The following is a 21,107-nucleotide window of genomic DNA, read 5'->3' on the forward strand; positions in this document are numbered from 1 at the left end:
GTGAGTAAGTTGAGTAATTGTTAAAATCAGAGATCTGTTGACAGTCGTAGAAGGGGATCACATTGGGTTCATAAAAATTAGCTCTCTCCTTGTTAGATGTTCCTGTTTTGTTGGGTTGTATTTTTTCTTCATATTCTGCATTAAGAAAGACTCCTGATGGTCGCCGGCAAAGATGGCAGCCTCTTTGAGTCTCAGCTATGGCCGCGGGACACTGTGCTACCTCCAGGGTGCTGCGAGGGGCCAGTGAGCCGAGGCGGTTGTGACGTCATTTGGCTGCAGCGGCCCATGCCGGGGGCTCCATGGCACAGCGTGGCTGTGGGTTGATCCTATTAAAATTTTAATGCCTTCCTTGTCTCCTATGATAGAAGAAGGAAATGCTGTGAAATGGTTGAAAAAGGAAGGTGAAGCAGTAAGTGCTGGAGATGTGTTATGTGAAATTGAAACAGACAAGGCCGTGGTCATGTTAGATTCAGAAGAAGATGGTATTTTGGCTAAGATAGCAGTCGATGAAGGGAGCAAAGGTATTCAGTTAGGATCATTAATTGGATTGATGGTGGAAGAAGGAACAGATTGGAAACAGGGTGAAATTCCCAAAGATGTGAGTCCTCAGCCAGCCCCAGCTTCCCCTGTGTCTGCACCACTTGTAGCCGAAGCTGTAGTTCCTGCTTCTGTCACGAAGGCCCACCCAGCTAGGAAACTGTTGTTTTGGCTAAGTCCTGCTGATCGAAACATTTTGGAGACGAATGACATGGATGCCAGCCAGGGCACTCCTGCGGGGCCTCTGAGCATATTTACTAAAGAAGATACCCTTAAACTTGTGAAGTTAAAAAAAATCAGGCAAACTTGCTGAATCAAGACCTTCTCCAGCACCTCCTATTACTACTACAGTGCCTTTGCCTCTTCAAACAGCTCCTGGGCCACCATCTTATCCAAGGCCAATGATTCCACCAGTTTCTATTCCAGGGCAACCTAATGCAGCAGGCACATTCACTGAAATCCCTGCCAGCACTGTTAGAAGAGTAATTGCCAAGAGGCTAACTGAATCTAAAAGTACTATACCTCATGCATGTGCTACTGCTGACTGTGACCTTGGAGCTGTCTTAAAACGAAGACAAAGTCTCGTCAAAGGTGATATTAAAGTACCGGTAAATGATTTTATTATCAAGGTGATAGCTGTAACCCTTAAACAAATGTCAGTTGTAAATGTGAGCTGAGATGGAGAGGGCCCAAAGCAGTTGTCCTCCATTGACAACTTGGTCGCTGTGGCAACAGACAGAGGTCTCATTACACCCATCATAAGAGATGCTGCTGCCAAGGAAATACAAGAAATTTCTCTTTCTGTGAAGGTTCTGGCAAAGAAAGCAAGAGATGGAAAATTGTTACCAGAATACCAGGGAGGGTCTTTTAGCGTTTCTAACTTGGGGATGTTTGGTATCGATGAGCTCCGAGGGGTGATCGATCCTCCCCAGTCCTGCATTTTGGTGGTGGGCTGATCCCAACTGGAGCTCAGACTCTCTGAAGATGAAGAAGGAAACGCCAAGCTGCAGCAGCACAAGGTCATGACTGTCCAAGTAGTGGACGATGAGCTGGCTACCAAGTTTCTTGAATGTTTTAAGCAAACCTAGAGAATCCTGCCTGGCTCTGCTAGTTTCAAAGTGACAGCTGATCATGCAGGTTGTTACTAAAAAGAAAGGTTACAGTCTGTAGGAATACCGTTTGAATATTTAGTATGAAATGGACAAAGTATTTATTTGGGATGAAAGAACCTGGACTTTGTCATCTTCATTTCTGTTTAAAGATAACCTATTTTAAAGATGAATCAGAGGAAGAATGCATCTAGTTATTGGGCTTCTTTTACAACTACTTTGGTGCTGCACAAAAAGGTGCATCTAGTTAACTGGATGTAACTGAAATTATCTGTTTAGAAGAGCATCCAGAGAATGTTGGAGATCCTGAATATTCAAAAAAGAAAGCCTTTGAAGACCAGGAGTAACTTTTTCACATTGAAAGCAGGCCCAGTCTTGATGGAGATGCCCAGCTATTTGACAGCTGGGTTTCAGTTTGACAAGGGCTGCTCTGGAAATATTCCTAAACGATTAACCCAGAAAGGAGCATTCCAGCTGAGGACGGATCACTAGAATTAGCATTACATCTCTTAAAGGCTTTTGACCACATTGTCAGGTTATTTCTGTGTATATAAAGCCATACTTTTCCCAAGGGGGTTTCTGTCAGTTCTGTTGTTGATGTTGATAACTGTAAGCATCTTGAAAAGGAAAAAAATCCAATATATTTCTACTAAACAAAGGCCAAAAAGGCGCAAGATATGTTTGAATGGGAAACCATAACCAGAACACCTTTACCTTTCGGTAGAAACTTAGAAACAATGAATGAATCTTAAAAAGTGCTTACTCCGATGCTAATATTAAATATTCTGATATTAAAATAAATTACAATCTCTCACAAAAAAATAAAAAAGAAAGACTCCTACTGAAGGCTCTCAGTTTAAAGAGACAGAAATTACATGAAAATGTTTAAACTGGATTTTAAAATCTAGAGCCAAGTTGGGAGGCTTAGAATTGCTATAATGGTAGAAATACTATAGTGTATGAAAGCTATTATCCAGCAACTTTTCCTTTTGTTTTTCCATGAACAATTAGTGACACACACCCTCTTTACCCATGTCTTCCACAGAATACCAGTGTGGGGGATTTTACTCACAGTACTGATATTCTTAGATTTTATATTTTGTAATTTTTGGTCCTTCCTTTAAAGAATTTCTTACCTTAATGTGGATAGACTAGTTTTCTTGAGCTTTCCATGTTAGTAATATGGTTTTTTGAATTATTTTAAAGGTCTGAGGTTTGTTTTTGTTGTTGTTGTTGTTAAATAGAGTTAACTCCCTATTTTATGAGTAAAATTATCCATTTTGCCTTGGAACCTACTCCCTTTTATTGCCCATATCGTCCCAGGACTTTGATCAGTTCACTGGGAAGAAGTGTAAGAACTGGATATGGATTAGAATAAATCTGACCTTGTTTTTGACTGTTATTTCAAAGCTAAATAAGAATAATGTCTGGAGTGCTTGCGGTTCTCTATTGTCTCTGTTCTGTCTCTTGTCCATTCACTTGGGTAATTGAGAGATAACTTTATTTCCCCCTCTTTCATAGGAAAACCAATCTTCTTTGGACATGAAAAGCAAATTGGGTCCCACTAAACAAGCAGAAAATGGACAAGCAGAACCACAAAACAAGGTTCCACCTGAGGACCTTGCGTTGACATTCAGGTAAAGAAGTGAGCATTCTTCTGCTTTTTGCAATCTTTTATGTTGTACCCAAAGGAAGATTAATTATTTTGGTTTGTGCTAAAATTTATAAAGTATTTTAAGATCTTGTCAGTTTGAATTTGAATTTTGAGTGTGTATTTAAAACGAGAAAAAAGATAAAATTTAGCTTTCATAACTCTTACCAGAGTTGCATTAGTGATTTGGCCAATTAACCTAAACTTAATGAATATTCAAAAGTTTTATTCACTCAGAATCCCTCCTGACTTTCAAGTTAATTATGTTAATTAGGGAACTCCCACTGTGTCTGTTTGTTAAGTTCCCACTATACCCAGCTATTCACAACATTACTTTTAAAATACCGTTGTTCCAAATATCTCTGTATTTGAAAATAAGATTTAGCTTTAGCACTTTGTGCCATCGAGTAATGATGAGAGGTCTTTAGTAGTTGGCAAAAATAATTTATCATAGACTTTAATATAATTTCTTAAGATAAATAATACCTCAAGAAGATGTACTTTCCTAACAGTTAAGTGACTTGCCCAGGGTTACACAGCTACTTAAGTGTCGAGTGCCGAAGGCCAGATTTGACTCCAGAGCCATTGCCCCACTCAGCTGCTCCTTGTAGTTGTGTTTTCTGTTTTTCTGTGGATCTGAGAACACTACATGTATATCGCCTGTTGAATGCTTTGTTCATTTCATAGCTAAGTAATCATTTTTCTCATTCTCTCATTCTATACTGCTATTTTCATCCTTCCGACTTTAGCAGTGAGGTGCCTAATGGATCAACCTTATCACAAGAGAATATCAGCCTCCTGTCAAACAAGACTTCCTCCCTGACCCTGGCTGAGGATCCAGAGGGAGGGGGAGATAACAATGACTCTCAGAGGACGGGAGTCACACCCAGCTCTGCTTCCTAAAAACAAGAGGAGAGCTGCTTTCTTTTTCCCTCGTTCAGCATGTGGAGGAGAAGGGCAGGAGTGGTGTTCATAACTTCCAGAGAAACCCAGGAATAGCTGCAGGTTGGGAGACAATGTGCACAAACACCACTACTGAAAACAAAACCTGCACATAGTTCACATTAATGCGTTTTTTAATTAAAAAAAATGAAAATAAGCAGTATCTGCAAGCAATTCAGATTAAATTTGTTTTTGTTCTGTGAATGAACTTTATTTTAATAACTTTGGACGCCTTGGATCCAGGGCTTAAAAAAAAAAAGAAGAAGAAGATATTATATATATACTCTGTTTGATTAATTGTATGATCTTAATGAAGTAGGTTTTTCTTTTATTTTGGTATTATTACATACCCAGTGTATACTTCTTACCCACATCCTTCTTTAACTTGCCTCTCTCTTCCCTTTCCCTCCTTCCCCACTACTTCCCCCAAACAAAAAGGCACCTCAACTCCTTGTGTGAATTTTAAGGTGCTTCAGAGGCAAAAAATCGGTTACTGACTAAAATGTCAGAAAATGTGCAGTAAACTTTCTTTTTACAAAGTGAGTTGTTTTTGTTTTTAATGGCAATCATTGATACCTTTTTTCCTTTGCTAAACATCTTGCTTTTTTATATCTGTGTGTAAAGCAGGTCTTAGGGGGTTTTTAACCCTAGATGTGATCTGTCATTAACAGATTGAATAGCCTCATCATTGTTATTACCAATACCAACTTTCTCCTTGAGATAATTAGAGTACTGATTCACCTTTAAAGCACTTAGCCTCGGTTATAATGAAAGCCAATTGTATTTTAGCACTGAAAGCACAGAATATGCTCACTTGCTTGTATTAACCAGGTTAGAGATTCTTGCAAATATTGAGGTAGTGCCTATAAATTTGGAGCTCTGTTGTTGGCTTTGCAGTTTTACAGTTGAAATCATGGTGTGCTGAGGAGCCAGTACATTTTATGTGATAGAATGTATTATACTTGATCTTAACTGAAAATTAATTCAACATCCAAGTTCCCGTTTGCATGTCTTTGTTTCGTTTTTCTCTTTATGTCCTGAGAACGTAGCACTGGAGACACTAAAAGCTCTTTATTTTCAAGAAAGCAAACTACCTGGCATTGTTGGCATTTGACAACAGTCTGAATGGCTAATCATCTGTTTTTCTTCAGAACAGTTAGCAGAAGTAGGGAGTTAATACCTGAAAATCAAGTTTAGTGGACCTTTACTGATCATAATTTTTTAAAAATTACTCTTCACTAAGTCATTGAAAGGAATGAAGGGTTTTTCTTGCCAGCTACGTAAAAGAACATTTAATTGCTACTGCACGTATTCTGATATTTTGTATCTACCCTGAGCCGAAAGCCTCTAAATCTGATGTTCAGTGGGGATAAATTAGTGTAAGTCACCCTTTCTTCCTGCCTATTACCCTCTCTTGGTCTGATTGTTTTGTTTCCTTTTCTGTATTAGACTACTAAATCAGAAAGCACTGGTTATGTAATAAGTTACTGCATTGCTTTGGTTGGGTAAAAGCAAGAGTTAATATTTTTCTTGTTTATTTTTTTTCTTAACCCTTAACTCCTGCTAAGGTCATAGCAATCTTGGGCTAAGCTTTTTGTCCATCATACTGTTAATTAAGGGAGGGTGGGGGGGAAGGTGATACAGTCCTACCATTGCCTACCAGTAGGAGAGTCCAAACAGAACACTCTTTTGAGTAGCAATTATTTAATTTGCCCAGTCAAGGCACCGCATTTATATACTATTTCACATTGAATTTGATTATGCCCTACAGACCTGGCTGGTCAAGGATTTGATATACACATATTGGCTTGGGATTCGAGCTTTCTTTTTTATTTAAATAAAAATTTATATATATTATATATATACACATATACATAGTTATATCTGTATATATATTAAGTATGTTTTAAGGATTTTTTCACATGAGCGCAGCTGTTGCGATCAAATGTCCGATTGGGAGGTAGAAGCACTGAACTTGAACAAAAACTAGAACTTTTTTTCAGTTAATAGCCACATTTTTCCTTTTTACTCACTTGAAAATTCTGATTTTCTGACCTTTTGAACTTTGACTTCAGAGTACTTAAGACCCTAAGTTGATTCTTCTTTTAGTAGCTTATTTTCCATGGGGAGAAGGAAGAAAAGTTTCTATATCCGTGATGGATTCTCAAGGTTTCTCCAGTTCATTTTTCTGTACAACCAAAAGGCAATGTGTAGATCTTTCATCAGGGAATGATTTGGACAAATCCCGTTTCTCATTTAGACATATTAGATAATTCTTTCATTTGAGAGGCAAGTTGATTAATTTTAGAATTTATAGTGCATTCTGACAGTAGAAACAGCTGTGTGGAAGTTTTAGGGACCTTGATTGTGTAGCAGCACAAAACAAAGGCAAAGATCCAGATGGAGGTTTCTTTGAGGGAAAAAATAGTGAGTTCTACTGCTAGCGCAGCCCTCACTAGCTTATTTTTACCTTTTTTCCTTCAGATATTTTTTTTTTTAATTTTTTTAGTAATATAAAAGCTTTTTCCAACTAGGTTGAATTTACACTATACATCTATGTGGGTAAACCAAAAAATTCTGTTGTTTGAAATTGAATTTGTAGCCACCTTGTTTTTATTTTTAAATATGTAATTTTGAAAAAATAATCTCTGAGTTATTGCATGTATTTACTGCTTCTGATTCCCTATTTCCATATTTCTGAAAAAACACTGGGTAGATAGATGATTATTGAAACTGTTCATAACTTGTTTACTCCAAATTCATCTACTTTTTCTCGGTGTACAGCAGCAAAAGAAAATCCAAAATATTGTATATGGTGGTTCTGTTCTCCTACCCCTTTCACCCCAATTGTATTCATGCTGCACTTTGTACAGTGTCCTTGTTGCGATTAACTTGGCCAGGTGAATGTCCTGTTTGGACATAATCTATTGGCTCTTAAGCTAGTTTTTGTTAATATCTACAAAAGATATTGATTTTTTTTTTTTACTCACTTGCTTGGGTTAGTTTTAAATTTCTGGTTGTCTTTTCCCTATTTCCTTGGAGAAAGTTATTAACAAGTGAAACCAGTCAGGTTAGAAATATAGTTTACAAACTTTACGCTTTTTTTAGAAAATTTAAATTCTTCTAAATACTACTTTATAGTCTCTTCCCATGATTGAGTTTCCTGGGAAGTGTGAGAAACTGTAAATATGATTATACCTCCACTATAAGAACTGTTGGTTAACGCCATAGTTCCTTAGAAAAATGATTTTTTTCAGAATATTATTGTTGCTTCAGGATATCAAAAACATTCATTTTCTGTTTCTGTTTATGAAGTCAGGTTAATGGGAAGTTGGCTTATTGATGTGTACCAAGAAAGTAAAATTTAAGGTATGACCTATAACATGGCTTTTTTGCCCAGCAGTTTTAGAAAAAGCTATAAAGGCTTAATTCAAGGTGAATGGATTAAGGGCAAGACTTTGCAAGCATTGCTCTGTGATAATTTTAATTCTCTTTTTTCAGCTAGCAGAATAAGGATTTTGTTGTGGTAGGCAATGTTAAACTCAGAATGCTCCTTCAGGATTTTTCACAGGTTACTTGGAAGATGTTTTTTAGATCTAATTGCCCTTCTTAAATATGCAGTTTACTTTACCTTAATATTTTTAAAGTAAATCCATCGCTCAAGTCTGTAGATTTCCTTCCTTATGTGCCTTTGAAGAGAATGAAATGACTGAGGGTTCATTCCTTGTGACCTTCTTGGTTAAAGGGAGAGCTTGTCCTGTGAAAGCCCACACTTAAAGAGATGTTTAACAGGGACATAATCCTGCCTCCAAGGCCAGCTCCAGATAAGGAAATAAAGATATATTTGACCTAGTACTGTGGGGATGATTCCTCTTCCTCACCTTATTCCTTACTTGCTCTTTTCCACACGTTCTCATATCATTTATTTCCTAGAAGACAGGAATTGTGTATGATTCTCACTTGCCACTTTATTATTTATTTAAATGCCATCATATACAGAATAGGAATTTTAAAAACATCTCAAATTTTGCAGCTTTCTGCTTAGACTTAACCCCCAAAATAGTTCCTTGGCAGCCTGGTTTCTTTTGTCAGTTTTCCATTCTGCTTATCCCCCTTGACTCACCCACCACCCTCCCCAATCGTACAACAGTGACAGCTTGCTGCCTCAAAACAGAGCATTCAAATGAATTCGCTTAGCCAATAACTTCTGTGAAGTTGCCTTTTCTAATGGTATTATTACTCAGTGATGCACAAATGTGGTATTGCCCTACTGGTAGGCAAACAAAGGTCTGATTAAGAATGGATAGCCTGCTGTTTTCTTTAAAGGAGAGCCAAAGACTTGTGCTTTACTCTGTTTTGGTTTGGGGGAATTAGTATCCTTTTTTGATTGTGAAACCATTTAGTGTTTATGATTTGATAGTACTGTGCAGACAGATGTGTCTAAAGTTAACTGCTAAAACCTTATAAAAGTATAAAGGTCATTTCTTTAAACTGATCTCATATCTTTTACAATAGTGTGTTTTAAGAAACTCATTATTGCTTTGATACACATGTCTTACATTTCTTTGTACTCTCTCAGCCTCTTGTAACTTTGTGTATAAAGGAAAGAGAGGCTAATATCATTGTAATCAAGACATGGGACTCAACAAATTAATTATTGAACAAATCACTGATTAGAAATGGGGGTTGAGACATCCAGCCTAGGAAGCAGGGTGTATTGGGGAGGAACAAGTGGAATTGTTCCTCTGTGCAGAGGTCCTGTTTACCAAAGAGGATGTAATGAATATTATGGATCCCCCACCAGTGAAGGAAAGATCATGTAGTTTTGGAAGATATCTTCTACAGAACTTAAGACTATTTGTCACCTCTCTTTTTTAGGGAATCCATGTATAAATCTTTTAAAGCTCCACTGAAAATTTTTTTTATCAAAAGTAATAGTACTGTGTCAATCATTTAAACCTTCCCCACCTCAACTCCAACCTCTTTATATTTTTCAGAAAATAATTGCTCAGTCTGTCACGAAGTGTTCTGTTTTGAGCTGTTGTCTTATGATTGTTTTTTCCCATTGAAAGAAGAATCCAAGTGGCAGAGTGTGTGTGTCCCACTGTTTCTCTTCCCCCAATACATCTGTCCTTAATCTACATGGGTTTATTGGTACAGAACTGTCAGACTGAAGAATAATGTAAGCAGAACATCTGGCACATAAAGGTGCCTCTTTGCATTATTTTGCTATGCTATCCATCCTTTGTTTGCCTTCTTTCATTCCTTCCTGCTCAGATGTTGCCTAAATTGAATTTCAATACTATAATTTTTGTGTCCTCAGATAATCTTGTATTTAAAAGTAGAGTGGCTTCTGTTTTTGTTTTTTAAATTCCAGCTTTGTTTGGTTCAGTAAATTCTGCTGAAAAGACTTTGTTTGTATTTTTTGGGTGTGTTGGATTTAACACAAAGTATTCTTAAATCAGCTTTTTTGTCACTTCAAAAATTTTTAATGGGAAATTTGCATTTTTTAGAAAGAATAGCTAACTTTGAATACTTAAACTTTAATCTTTTAGATTTTATGTGATCACTTAAAGAAATTTGTCTATTGAATCATTAGGATCCATAGTTAGCTATTGTTAGTAAGGGATGCTAGATAATACATAAAGGAAACATTTATACTGTTAAATTCTTGTTTTTGTGACAAAGAATAAGAAAAATATCACTTAAAATACTAGGAAGTAAGAACTTTTCCCATTAAGAGGACTTTGTTGTGCTGTACTGAGCAAAGTGGGTACAGCCCTTTGAAACCCTGTTATGAAAACAAACAAGGGATATATATGTGTGATGTTATCTAAGCCATTAGGTTCATTTATTTTAGCAGCTATTTGAACTTTAGGACATCTTTATCTGCCCTTGGATTTTCATCCAGATAATGATGAATTTCTTCCAAACCAAAAGCCTGGCACACCCTTTCTTTCCTTCTTCAACTTTTCTTCTGACCCCCCAACCCAACCTCCAAATTCCTAGAATAACACTTTCTTTGGACTGGAGGGAGAGGCTACATTTTACCAAAAATATCAGGTGTCCAGAAATGAATGTGCATCACATGAAAAAGATAAACCTGTGGAATATTTAATATTTATTATAAAATTTGATGACTGAGTTCTTATATTGAGGTCTCAGTCTGGTTGGGGGCCGGGAGAGGGGGATCCCATTCTCAGCAGGCAAAGCTTATTCAGTCTTTGGCATCCAAAACAGAGCGTGCACTCAGTCATCTTACAACTGGAAACTGTCCTGTGGCCCTTCCTAACTTTGTATTTTGAAAAACTATAGTGAGGCATGAGTTTGTTACCTGTCGCCATCAGTAGTACCATAAATTGGCTTGATCCCCCTACTTTAATTTGACTGTAATTTGAATAGTATCTGAAATAACCCCTCAAAAATTCCTTTGTTTTCTGATTTATGTGGTTTTGAATTTTCATTTTAACCTGTGCATGCCATGTATTTTTTCCTTTATGCTACTAAGGAACCCCCCAGGAAAAGGCTGCTCTTTTCCAAGTATATTATTGCCAACATTTTTATGCTGTTTTCCTTCCCTTCTGGTAACTGGAACTTGAAATACTCAAAATTATTTTTCTTTCATCTTTTATTCATTGGTCCAAGTACATGGTCATTTTGCTTTTCGATAGTTCTGTGGTTTTTTTGGGAAAGATAAAAGATGAAGAAAGAAGGGTTAAGATGTAGTCTCATAGGATAAATTTTGTGAATTCCAAAAGCAGCTTTCTTAGTTGTGAGGTTCCTTTTATGGTATGTGTGGTTTCTTTCCCCTCTTTCCCTTTTATCTATGGTTATTTGGTCTTTAGGCTCATACCAGTCTCCCGAGACATTCTGCAGTCATTATCACCTTTTTGGGTGGAATTTATTTTATTTTGTGGTTTTTTTAAAAAGTAACTTTTTAACATTGGTGCATATATGCTTGGGTTAGAGCTTGTGTAATTTACCAATCGTATTGATTGTATGTGATTGTGCCCTGCAGAGGTATATTTAACAAAGCAAAAAATAGTCTAGTTTAATAAAGGAGACCATGAGATTTGAGTCAGGTTATAAGTGACTTCACTTATATCTAATCACTTAGACTTTTGGATAAGTGAACATACGTATCTGCTGTTTTAAATCGATGTTAAAATATCTGATCTTTGTTGTAGTATGGTTTCTTCCCACCCCTTTTTTCCTATGCCTCAGCTCCCTACTCTCTTTCTAACATACCTCTTTTAAAAAGAAAAAAAACCCATTGAGCCTTACAGCAGCAGCTGATTGAAATTGCTGAATTTTTCTAAGTGGTAGTTATATTTCTTCTCTTATTTCAAGCCCCCCAAAATTGAGTGTAACTGGAATTTGTGGGTGAAATTTGCAATCTGTGAACCTTTCTTTAACTCCATTAGGATCTGGGGAAACTGAAAGTGGATGTAATGGCTTTCTCCTAAAAGTCTTTTTGGAATAGGAGAAAGAAAAGTACTGTTTGAAGTGCATAATTTTTTTCTTATATTTTAATCCATTTATGTTTTACTTTTTTCAAAAGCCTTCTAAACATTATATGAGGTAGAAAGGAAGAAATAGTAGTTACAGGTGTAATGGACAACAAGCAGCAACTAACTGGGTCTCAAAAAGTATATATTTCATTTGTTAGAAATTTTTTCAGAGGTATAGAGCCAATTTGTTTCAAGTTTATGTTAGGGGGAAATTGTGTGCATGTTGTTCATATAGAAGATGCCACTCTTCTTCCTTTTCTCCATTATCTTTAAAACTGACTCAGCCTCATGTTGCTCCTGCATAGTGTTTAAGGCTCCTATATGAGTTGCAGATAAGAGAATTTATTTTAAGAATTGGAAGGGAGGTGATTCACCTTTGGTTTGTAAATATGTGGAAATGTCTTCAAGATCTTATCTGCTTTCTGTCAGCATTTATATTAAATGATAAATTAATGAAGAAATGTGTAGTCTCTTTTTTGTTGGAAGAGGGATAAATGTGCCTATACAACTTTATTCTGGTATTGGGAAATCATCCATATCTACTTATTATGCAACTTGGCCCCAGTATTTTACAAAGCAGGAGGAGCGCTACAAATCTGAATCCTTTCATGTAAAATCACAAACAGCAAACAATAAGCTCCTAGTACAGAGGTTTACATGTCACCTGTCCCACATTTTCAGGGATCAGGGGAAAGATCGTTAACCAGCTTTGTGGAGGCATGTCACCCCTGCAGTATATGGAAGTGTCAGAATTCTTGGTGTGGCCCAGTATATGTTGGGGTAGAAGGCAACATGACAACTAGCACAAGATATATTATGTTGTGCAGAGTAATATTTGTTGAGAAACATGAAGAACGTCAAGAGAACATGAAAGAGACACTCCTGGGGCTTTGAGAGGCTACGGAGAACGAGCAAGAACGTTGAAGATCACAGGGTTCACATATGGAGAAACTGAGGCTGGAAAAAGGTTAGATAATTTGCTAAAGGTTACATAGTTGATAAGTTTTGTGATTGGGATACGACCTCCAGGCCTCTGAAAGAAGCACACAAGTGTCTGCATACCTAAAAAGATGTCTATCATGTCATCTCTGTCAGTTCATCCCAAAAAATATTTAATAAGAGCTTGCTTTGTACCAGGCACTGTAGAGGAGGGGAGGAAGTCCCTAACTTCAAGAACTTATCCTCTGAGGGATATTACAGGTACACATTTCTCACCCCCCAAAAAAAGGTAAGTACAAGGTATTTTTGAAAAGAAATAAACACTGACACCTGGTTAGGGATAACAGTCAGAGAATGACTTCAAACAAGAGGCAGCTCAAGCACTGAGTGGAGGTATGTGGGGCTTGTGTGAGTGGAGACAGGCTAGAATCCAGAAGGTTAGTGTGTACAGTGAGGATGAGGAGGGACATTAGAACCTTAGTGTGGAGGTCTTTAAATTATAGATTGAGAAATTTTATCCTGGAGACAGTAGGAAGCCTCTGAGAATTACAGAGCTAAGGAAATATACATAGTTCTGCACCTACAGTTGTGGAAAGGGGAGACTATAAACTGTGAGACCAGTGAAGGGTTAGGTGAGAAATAGTAAGGACCTGAATTTGGGATGGTGATTGAGGAGAAAGAAGATAAAAGACTTTGTGGAACAGCACTTAGCAGCTGATTGGAACTAAAAAGAGAAGGAAAAGTTGAGAGAATAGAAAGCACTGTATGATAGAGACAAGAAAGGGAAGGTGGAATGTGAAAATAGAAACGCTTCTTAAATACGATTTCAAGATGACAGTGAAACGTGCAGGTTGAGATGAAGGACAAGTTCAGAGTATGGATTTGGCGTGTATGGCTTAGAGATGGTAATAGAATTCTTAGGAGCAGAGGAGAGAACCAAGGGGGAAAAATGTGGGGGCCAAGCATATTTGAAAAGTTGAGGGTTGTAAGTCCAGCCGTGACACAAAAGGAAATCTTCATCGTGACTTGGTTATCCAGACCACCTAGATACAGGTTTTTGTTAAGTTTTTCTAACACCCATCCTAAATTGGCCTTTTTTACCGTTTTTCCTGGTTCTGAGTCTAAGAGCAAATCTAAGTCCTCTTTATAACAGCCCTTTAAATGTTATCAGCTGTCATATCCCCCTTTTAGATTTCTCCCCAGACTATGTCTAGACCTGTGCTTGCTTTGATCCACTTTTCTTTCCCAATGTAACCTAAGAACTTTGTCAGCATCACCTTTCTATGAGCTGTAACATTCCAACAACATCTTTTCACAAGTAGGTGATATGTTCTTCATCTGTTATTTCGTCTTTCATCTTTTGTACATTTTTAAAAATCTAAACTGACTTGTAAATTGACTGCGTCCACATTAGTCTACAGATAAATCTCATGTTTCTCTCTTGTTGGAATGGTTTCCCTTTCTATTTTTTTTCTTGAGCATTTCAAGCTTCTGAGTTACTTTTTAAAAAAATACTAGTTTTATTTTTCAACATTCACTATTATAAGATTTTGAGTTTTAAATTTTCTTCCCCTTCTGTAAGACAGCATGCAATTTTATATAGGCCATACATGTACAATCTTATTAAACCTATTTCCACATTAATTGTTGTGAAGAAGAGTTAGAGCCAAAGGAAAAAACCATGAGAAAGAAAAAAAAAAGTTACGTGCTTCAATCTGCATTCAGACTCCATAGTTCTTTCTCTGGATGTGGGTAAGTATTTTCCATCATGAGTCTTTTGGAATTGTCTTAAATCATTTAATTGCAGAGGAGAGCTAAGTCTATCAAAGCTGGTCATTGCACAGGTTGCTGTTGCTATACACCTTGTGTTTCCCTGATTCTGCTCACTTGGCATCAGTTGATGTAAGTCTTTTCAGAAGTATGCCTGCTCGTCATGGAGCAGTAGTATTCCGTTACATTCACATACTACAACTTGTTTAGCCATTACCCAATGGATGGGCATCCCCTCAATTTCCAATTCTTGGCCACCACAGAAAGAGCTGCTGCAAATATTTTTGTACATGTAGGTCTTTTTCCCATTTTTATTCCCTCTGGGATATAGACCTAGAAATGGTATTGATGCTGACTGTAGCATGTTCATGGGGCTCACTTTTTTTTCCCCCCTTTGAAGTGTTTCCCACAATTTGGGGTACATGTCAAACTTCTGGATTTTCCATTTTCTATCACAAACCCTAGAAAGAGGAGTGGTGGGAGTTCCAGCTGCCTGAACTCAACCACCCCAGTTCCCATGTACCCATTTCAGCAAAACTCCCAAATTTTCACCAGCCTGAATGATGATAAAAACTCCATGAGAAATTATGGTATATAATTCCCACACAAGAATTGCACAGTTATCCAGAATCCCATAGATAATAGAAAAAGGGATCTTCCAGGAAAGGAAGGTCTCTGCAAAGGCAAGCAAACAAGCTTCAAGTACCCTCACCAACAAGGTAGCCAGTCATGTAGACTGCAAGACTTAGTGGAGATCAGTGTAATACAGTAGTCCTTAAGATCAGGAAGTCCTGGTCCCAGGAGATCCAAGGTACCTAAAAACCTGTATTAGATATAGCATAGAGGACCCTGAAGGTCAAAGGTCTTTGGCCTGTCCACGTATGGTGGAAGTCAGCCCTTTGTATGCAGGTGACTCACACTGATACCACGCAAGGCCAACCACCTACCCTATCCAGAAGTACCTGTTGCTGGCGAAAATGGTCCTGATTCCTTAATACAGGAATTAAAAGTGGAAAGATGAATAAATAGAAGGAAACATTGCATCAAAAATTCTTTAGGCACAGAGTCCATACTTGTAACTACATAACTTGAAGCAGTGACTCAAGGGAAAAAAAATGCAGGGATGACATTGAATTCCTAGAGGAAATAAATCATGGTTTTAAAAAAAAAGCATTGGAAGGAAACTACATAGCTTAGAAGAGAATGTGGTAAACTATGCCTAAGTAACAAGACTACTGAAAACTAATAAACCAAACAAATTAGTGATTCCATCAGATAGCAAGAAATTGGGGAACAGGTTGAGAGAGAATTTAGGAATCACTGAACTCCCTGAGGACCATGATAAAAAACTGAACAACATATTTCAAGAAATAAAGGAAAATTCTCCACATTAGAATCAGTGCAATGTGAAAATAGAAAAAGTCCACTATTGTTACTGGAAGTGAGGGGGATGTCATAACCAAGAAGAGTTCCAAAGTAAAAATGTTGCTGAGCGTTTCTAGAGAAGGAACTATAATCAAGGTCATGTAAGATCTAGCAACTTAGCAGTGGTATAGTGGAAGGAATGCTGGACCTGGAGTTGGATCTTTGTCTGCCTCAAGTTTTTTCTACTGTAAAATAGGGATAATGATAGAACCTACCTCTCAATTATAATACGGATTAAAGAACATCATTTTAGTGAAGTGCAACAGCAAAAAAAAAAAAAAAAAATTGAGGATTAGGTACCCTGCAGTATTCAAGTATAATTGTAGGTAATAATTATATGAGAGAGATGGGATAGACTATTAATTGAAGAGAGAACTACTTTGCAAGTCTAGAGAAAGATAATCTTAAGCTCTTTGTAATGTAATGCTAACATTCTAGTTAGGGTGGGAGTGGAGAACCTTGATGTCTTCCAAGAGAAGTGGGATTGAAGGAGTTAAACAAGAAAAAGAGGCCCTGTGGATGGATTGGTTTTGTTCTGAGAATCTGAAGAAGGAAAGGAAAGGAAAAGGAGGAATACATTAGTGTAGAAAACAGGATCCAAACATGGAAGGAAGGGATGAGGAAAACTTATTTTTATCCAAAATAGACAAAAGGAAAGTTACACACACCTTGACACCAAACTGATAAGCGGAGATAGGGGTGAGGACAGTGGATGGTTTAAGAATAAGGAATCTTAGGGAGGGAAGGACCACAAGGAAAACAAACCTGATCCTGAGAGGGAGGAGGAAAGGCCAGAGAACTTGATAAGGGTGTCCACCAACTGGAGGATGTCTGGACAAAATGCAATACGCCAATGTAAGAGACTATTGCTCCATAAGAAGTAATGAGACATTTTAAAAGCATTCTGGGTAGTATGACCTGATGCAGAGTGAGAAACAATTAGAACAACCTAGATAAATACGGTGACTTGGGCTAAGATGTGGTAAAGCACGCAAGAGAGGCTTAGCTTGGCACTGCCTCTTTTTTTTTTTAGGCTAAAGTAAAGGAGACAAAGTTAAAAGGGATTTTTACAATGTAGAATGTGTTGTTTGGTAATTGTATTAGTTGTCTTTTGCTATGTGTTACGTTAGAATATAAGCTTTCAGCAGAGAGCTGTCTATTTTATACATACATACATACACACACACATATATATTCTATCCAGATAGATTGCAGATACTCTGATAAATCTATTTGTTAACTTTTGACACTAAAAAAAAAGTCCCAGTAAGGGTCACTGGAGTTCATTGGGGATGGGGGTGACATAGTCAGATCTTCACTGTAGGGAAATCCTTTTGGCAGCTGTGTCAAGGATGGATTAGTGTGGGGAAGAGACTTGAGGCAGAGATTAATTAATAGGTGGTCAAGTGAGGTTTGATGAGGGCCTGAAATAGGGAAGTGTTTGAGTGAATAAAGAGAAGGGAACATTTGAAATACTGGGGAGATAGAAATGATAAGATATGGCAACTGACTGGGTATGGGAAGTATTCCTGTACTTTGCCCTGGTCAGACCATAGGTAAAAATAATTAACATTGATTACTAATAATCTCTAGCATTGATTGCTAATAAGAGCTAACACCAATATCTAATGATAATAGCTGACACTGATATCTAATAATAACAGCTAGTGTTTATATGGGGCTTTAAGGTTTGCAAAGTGCTGTACAAAGATCATGTCATTCAACCCTTGGCAAAACCACCAAAAGAAGTTCTATTTTCATTACCATTTTACAGGTTAGGATGCTAAGTCTGAGAGAAGTTAATTGATTTGCCCAGGTGTGTGAGACGATTCAAACCAGGACTTACTAACTGTAACTCAGTAGCTCAAACACCACATCTAGAGTATTGTGCTCAGTTCTGGGCATCACCATTTAAGGAGGATGCTAACCAGAGAGTATCTAGGAGGGTGGCTATGATGAAGGGATGGCATGTAGAAGAGGGAATGGGTGAATTCTGCTTGGTCTCAGAGGGCAGAACTGGAAGCAAAAGGGGTGAAAGCTGTAGAGAGGCAAGTATAGGCTCTCCATAAAAAAAAATTATTCTAATAGACCTCCTAAAGTCAATGGGCTGCCTTCAAAGATAATGAGTTCCCTTTCTTCAGGTGTCTTCAAGCAGTAGTTGGATAGGCATTTGTGGGACATGTTAGAGGGAAGACATGAACAGTTGTAGTGGTTTAGACTAGATGACCTTGCAACTGTGGAATGAGGCAGACTTTCGGAGCCAAGATGGCACAGTAAGACAGGAACTCACCTGAGTTCTCCCAATCAACTTTAAAATAATGCCTCAGAATGAATTCTGAAGCACAGGGCCAACAAAAGGATGGAGTGAAACAGTTTTCCATCCCAAGACAACTTAGAAGGTCAACAGGAAAGGTCTGTCCCATTGAGGTGAAAGTGGAATACACGCCATTGCAGACAACCTGGGCAAGCTAATAGGAGGCAGCAGGGAGGCCTCACACTCACAAGCTAGTGCAGGCTTGGGGGCAACTGACTCAGGAATGATTCGCAGTGCTCTCTCAATCCATAAATGGTAAGGGTACCGAGCAATCAATCAGAAGGAAATTATTTTGCTGGCTCTGGGTGCAGGACTGTTGCATTGCCCAAGTAGGGGATATGGGTCATAAATCCAGGCCACAGTCCCAGTCCCACGGAGCCAGTCAGGATTACACAAGAGCTTCCACACTAAAGGATTGGAGGACTTGGAATATGATATTCTAGAGGACAAAGAAGCTGAGATTACAACCAAGAATCACCTACTCAGCAAAGCTGAGTATAATCCTTCAGGGTAAAAATGGATATTTAATGAAGTAGACGACTTTTAAGCATTTCTGATAGAAAGATGAGCCGAACGGAAAATTTGCTTTTCAAATTCAAAAGTCAAGTGAAGCATTAAAAGGTAAACAGGAAAGAAAAATATAAGGTCTTCAATAAGGTTAAACCGTTTATATATTTATTGTCTATATATGTGTGTGTACATATCTATATGTTTATAAACTGTTCTAAATGGGAAGATGATACTTGTAACTCTTAAGAACTTTAAGTGCAGGTGTGACTTCACTATGATGGATGATCTCCAAAAAGAAAATAAGGGGTAAGAAAGAGGGATGCACTGGGAGGAGGGGAAAGGGGGTAGAATGTGGTGAATTATCCCACATGAAAGGATAGAAAGACCTATTACAGTGGAAGGGAAGATTGGGGGGAGGTGGTGATTAAGCAGGTAGTCTATGCTTGAACCTTATTCTCATCAGAATTGGCTCAAAGAGGGAATAACATACACACTTAGCGGGGTGTAGAAATCTATCTTACCCTATAGGAAGTAGGAGGGAAGGGGGGAGGGTACAAGGAGGGAGGAGAACTGATAGAAAGGGGGAGCAGGTGGTCAGAAATAACTAGAATTCTTTGCAGTCTTCCTGGCTTCTGCATTTGCTGTCTCCCTGGGATTCTGAATAGAGGCAGTAAGAAGATCTATCCCTCCAAAAATACTCTTACTGCCTCAAGATGTCCTGCCACAGAAGTTATATTCAAATAGAATTTAAGTGGGCAATAGGAAACTTCTTTCTAGGACTGTTCTTTCAAGTTCTGAGTGTTTTGCCAAATTGGTATCAAAGAGTTTATCTATTAGTTACTCAGTAACTCCAAAGATCACTGAAAAGAAACTGAACTCTGAGTACTGGAAAAACCAGTGTAGATCCTCTGCCAGAGAGGATTTTACCACCTCGTCACAGCAGGGAGGTGAGGGGATACCAGGAAAAAAAATTGTATACCTTGTTGGACAAGGTTTCTATAGGGAGTGTTTTTCCTTTGTTATAAGAGAAAGAGTTTAGTCTCAGGAGTGAGTATTATGCAAAGACAAAAAGCATTTAGTAAATATAAATTTAAGAAGCAAATGAACTTTTGAAAGGATATTCAGATGCAGAGAATAATACCTTCCTTCTATTCATTCATTTTTACCCTGCTTAATATTATAACAATGATAAATAAAATTTTTAAGTGAGTTTTTGTTTTATTTTTTTAAGGAAAAGAAAGGAAACCCAAGCTTCCATTCTAGGCTTTACAGCAGAGTTCTGCAAAATCTCGCCTCCACCCCTGCTCCTAGAAACATACTTGTGATATACTCTGGGGGGTAGGAAGGAGTTCCTTTAAATCTTGAGCTGCTGAGTCCAAGGGTCTGAGTATAGTTTTGTACCTCTACACTCCTACCTCACCCACCTGTTTTTCATCCCTCTTGACTCCCAGAGAGATCTGATCATTTCAGTGATTAAAACCCCGGCCTCAGAAACATCTCCCTATACCTCATGCCTGTTAGTCTTTGTGGACTTCCTGCCTCCCATCTTCCACCCCCACAAGGCAATGAAAGAAGTTGAAATGCGTGAAAAGTAATGGATGAAAGGGAGAGACGTTGCTAGTGATGCAATGTGGCCAGTTATTTACAACTTCGCTTCAACTTCTGGGCTATTTAATTAGGGAAAAACAGAAATATCCCCAAACAAGATCTACTCATAAAAGTGGTTTTTAATGCAGTTTTTTTAAAAAAAACTCCTAAACTTCCTTTCTTTTTATTATCTATAAAAGATGACAAAGAAAGTATATTTGGGCAGAGGTGGCTCAAACTTTCTCCTGGCCCAAATGAACTTTAAAACTTCTCTACTGATTAAACAACTGCTCAGCTTCATTCTTTGCTTAACCCTTTGGGGCTGGTCATCAACCTTTGACCTCAGTACTCCCCTTCCTGACTGGCCACCCCCAACCTCCGGGAATTTCAGCCTATGTGAAGGTAATGAATCAGTGCCCAAGAATACACCAGTCTCCATTTTCTCAGGTCTGAAGAGGATATTAGGCGCCATGCTTTTTCATGGGGAAGGACCTGGAGATGGTGGAAGAAGGTAAGAGGAATATCTCTGTAACATTTCCTCAGTGGGATTTCTAATTTTTAAATGGCAGGCATGTTACCTTGGGGGAGATGACAGTCCTGGCCTGGTTTGCTAGGTTCAGGGGATTGACTCAACTTCTATACACCAAAGGTTTTTTTGGAAAGTGGGATCCTGAAGAACTTTATCGTGTGTGGAGTGGGGGGGATAATCCTTCTTGATAGAGTTCCTGAATACACAGTGGGCTCATAGATGTAGAGCTGGAGAGGCCCTTCATTTTATAGCTGAGAAGTAGCACAGCAGCCATTTCCTTGGA

General features: G+C 38.0%; 2 protein-coding genes and 1 pseudogene across 5 annotated transcripts in view; all 3 read left to right on the forward strand.

Moving 5' to 3' along the window:
- Positions 1 to 12,211, forward strand: part of RC3H1 (ring finger and CCCH-type domains 1) — an 83,517-nt gene extending 71,306 nt beyond the window's left edge. For 3 of the 4 annotated variants that reach the window (XM_072648576.1, XM_072648575.1, XM_072648579.1), the window contains exons 19-20: positions 3,168 to 3,283; positions 4,047 to 12,211. In XM_072648576.1, coding sequence (XP_072504677.1) covers positions 3,168 to 3,283; positions 4,047 to 4,200 — 270 coding nt within the window. In that variant the 3' untranslated portion in view covers positions 4,201 to 12,211. The remainder of the gene's footprint in view (positions 1 to 3,167; positions 3,284 to 4,046) is intronic. The other variant, XM_072648578.1, reaches the window with a different exon arrangement.
- LOC140529727 (pyruvate dehydrogenase protein X component, mitochondrial pseudogene) lies at positions 9 to 3,158 on the forward strand (annotated as a pseudogene).
- An 8,323-nt stretch (positions 12,212 to 20,534) lies between the features above and the next one.
- Positions 20,535 to 21,107, forward strand: part of SERPINC1 (serpin family C member 1) — a 34,022-nt gene continuing 33,449 nt past the window's right edge. The window contains exon 1 of the mRNA XM_072648586.1: positions 20,535 to 20,806. Coding sequence (XP_072504687.1) covers positions 20,550 to 20,806 — 257 coding nt within the window. The 5' untranslated portion in view covers positions 20,535 to 20,549. The remainder of the gene's footprint in view (positions 20,807 to 21,107) is intronic.

Source organism: Notamacropus eugenii, chromosome 2 (assembly GCF_028372415.1).
Source record: "Notamacropus eugenii isolate mMacEug1 chromosome 2, mMacEug1.pri_v2, whole genome shotgun sequence".
Taxonomy (NCBI): Eukaryota; Metazoa; Chordata; class Mammalia; order Diprotodontia; family Macropodidae; genus Notamacropus; species Notamacropus eugenii.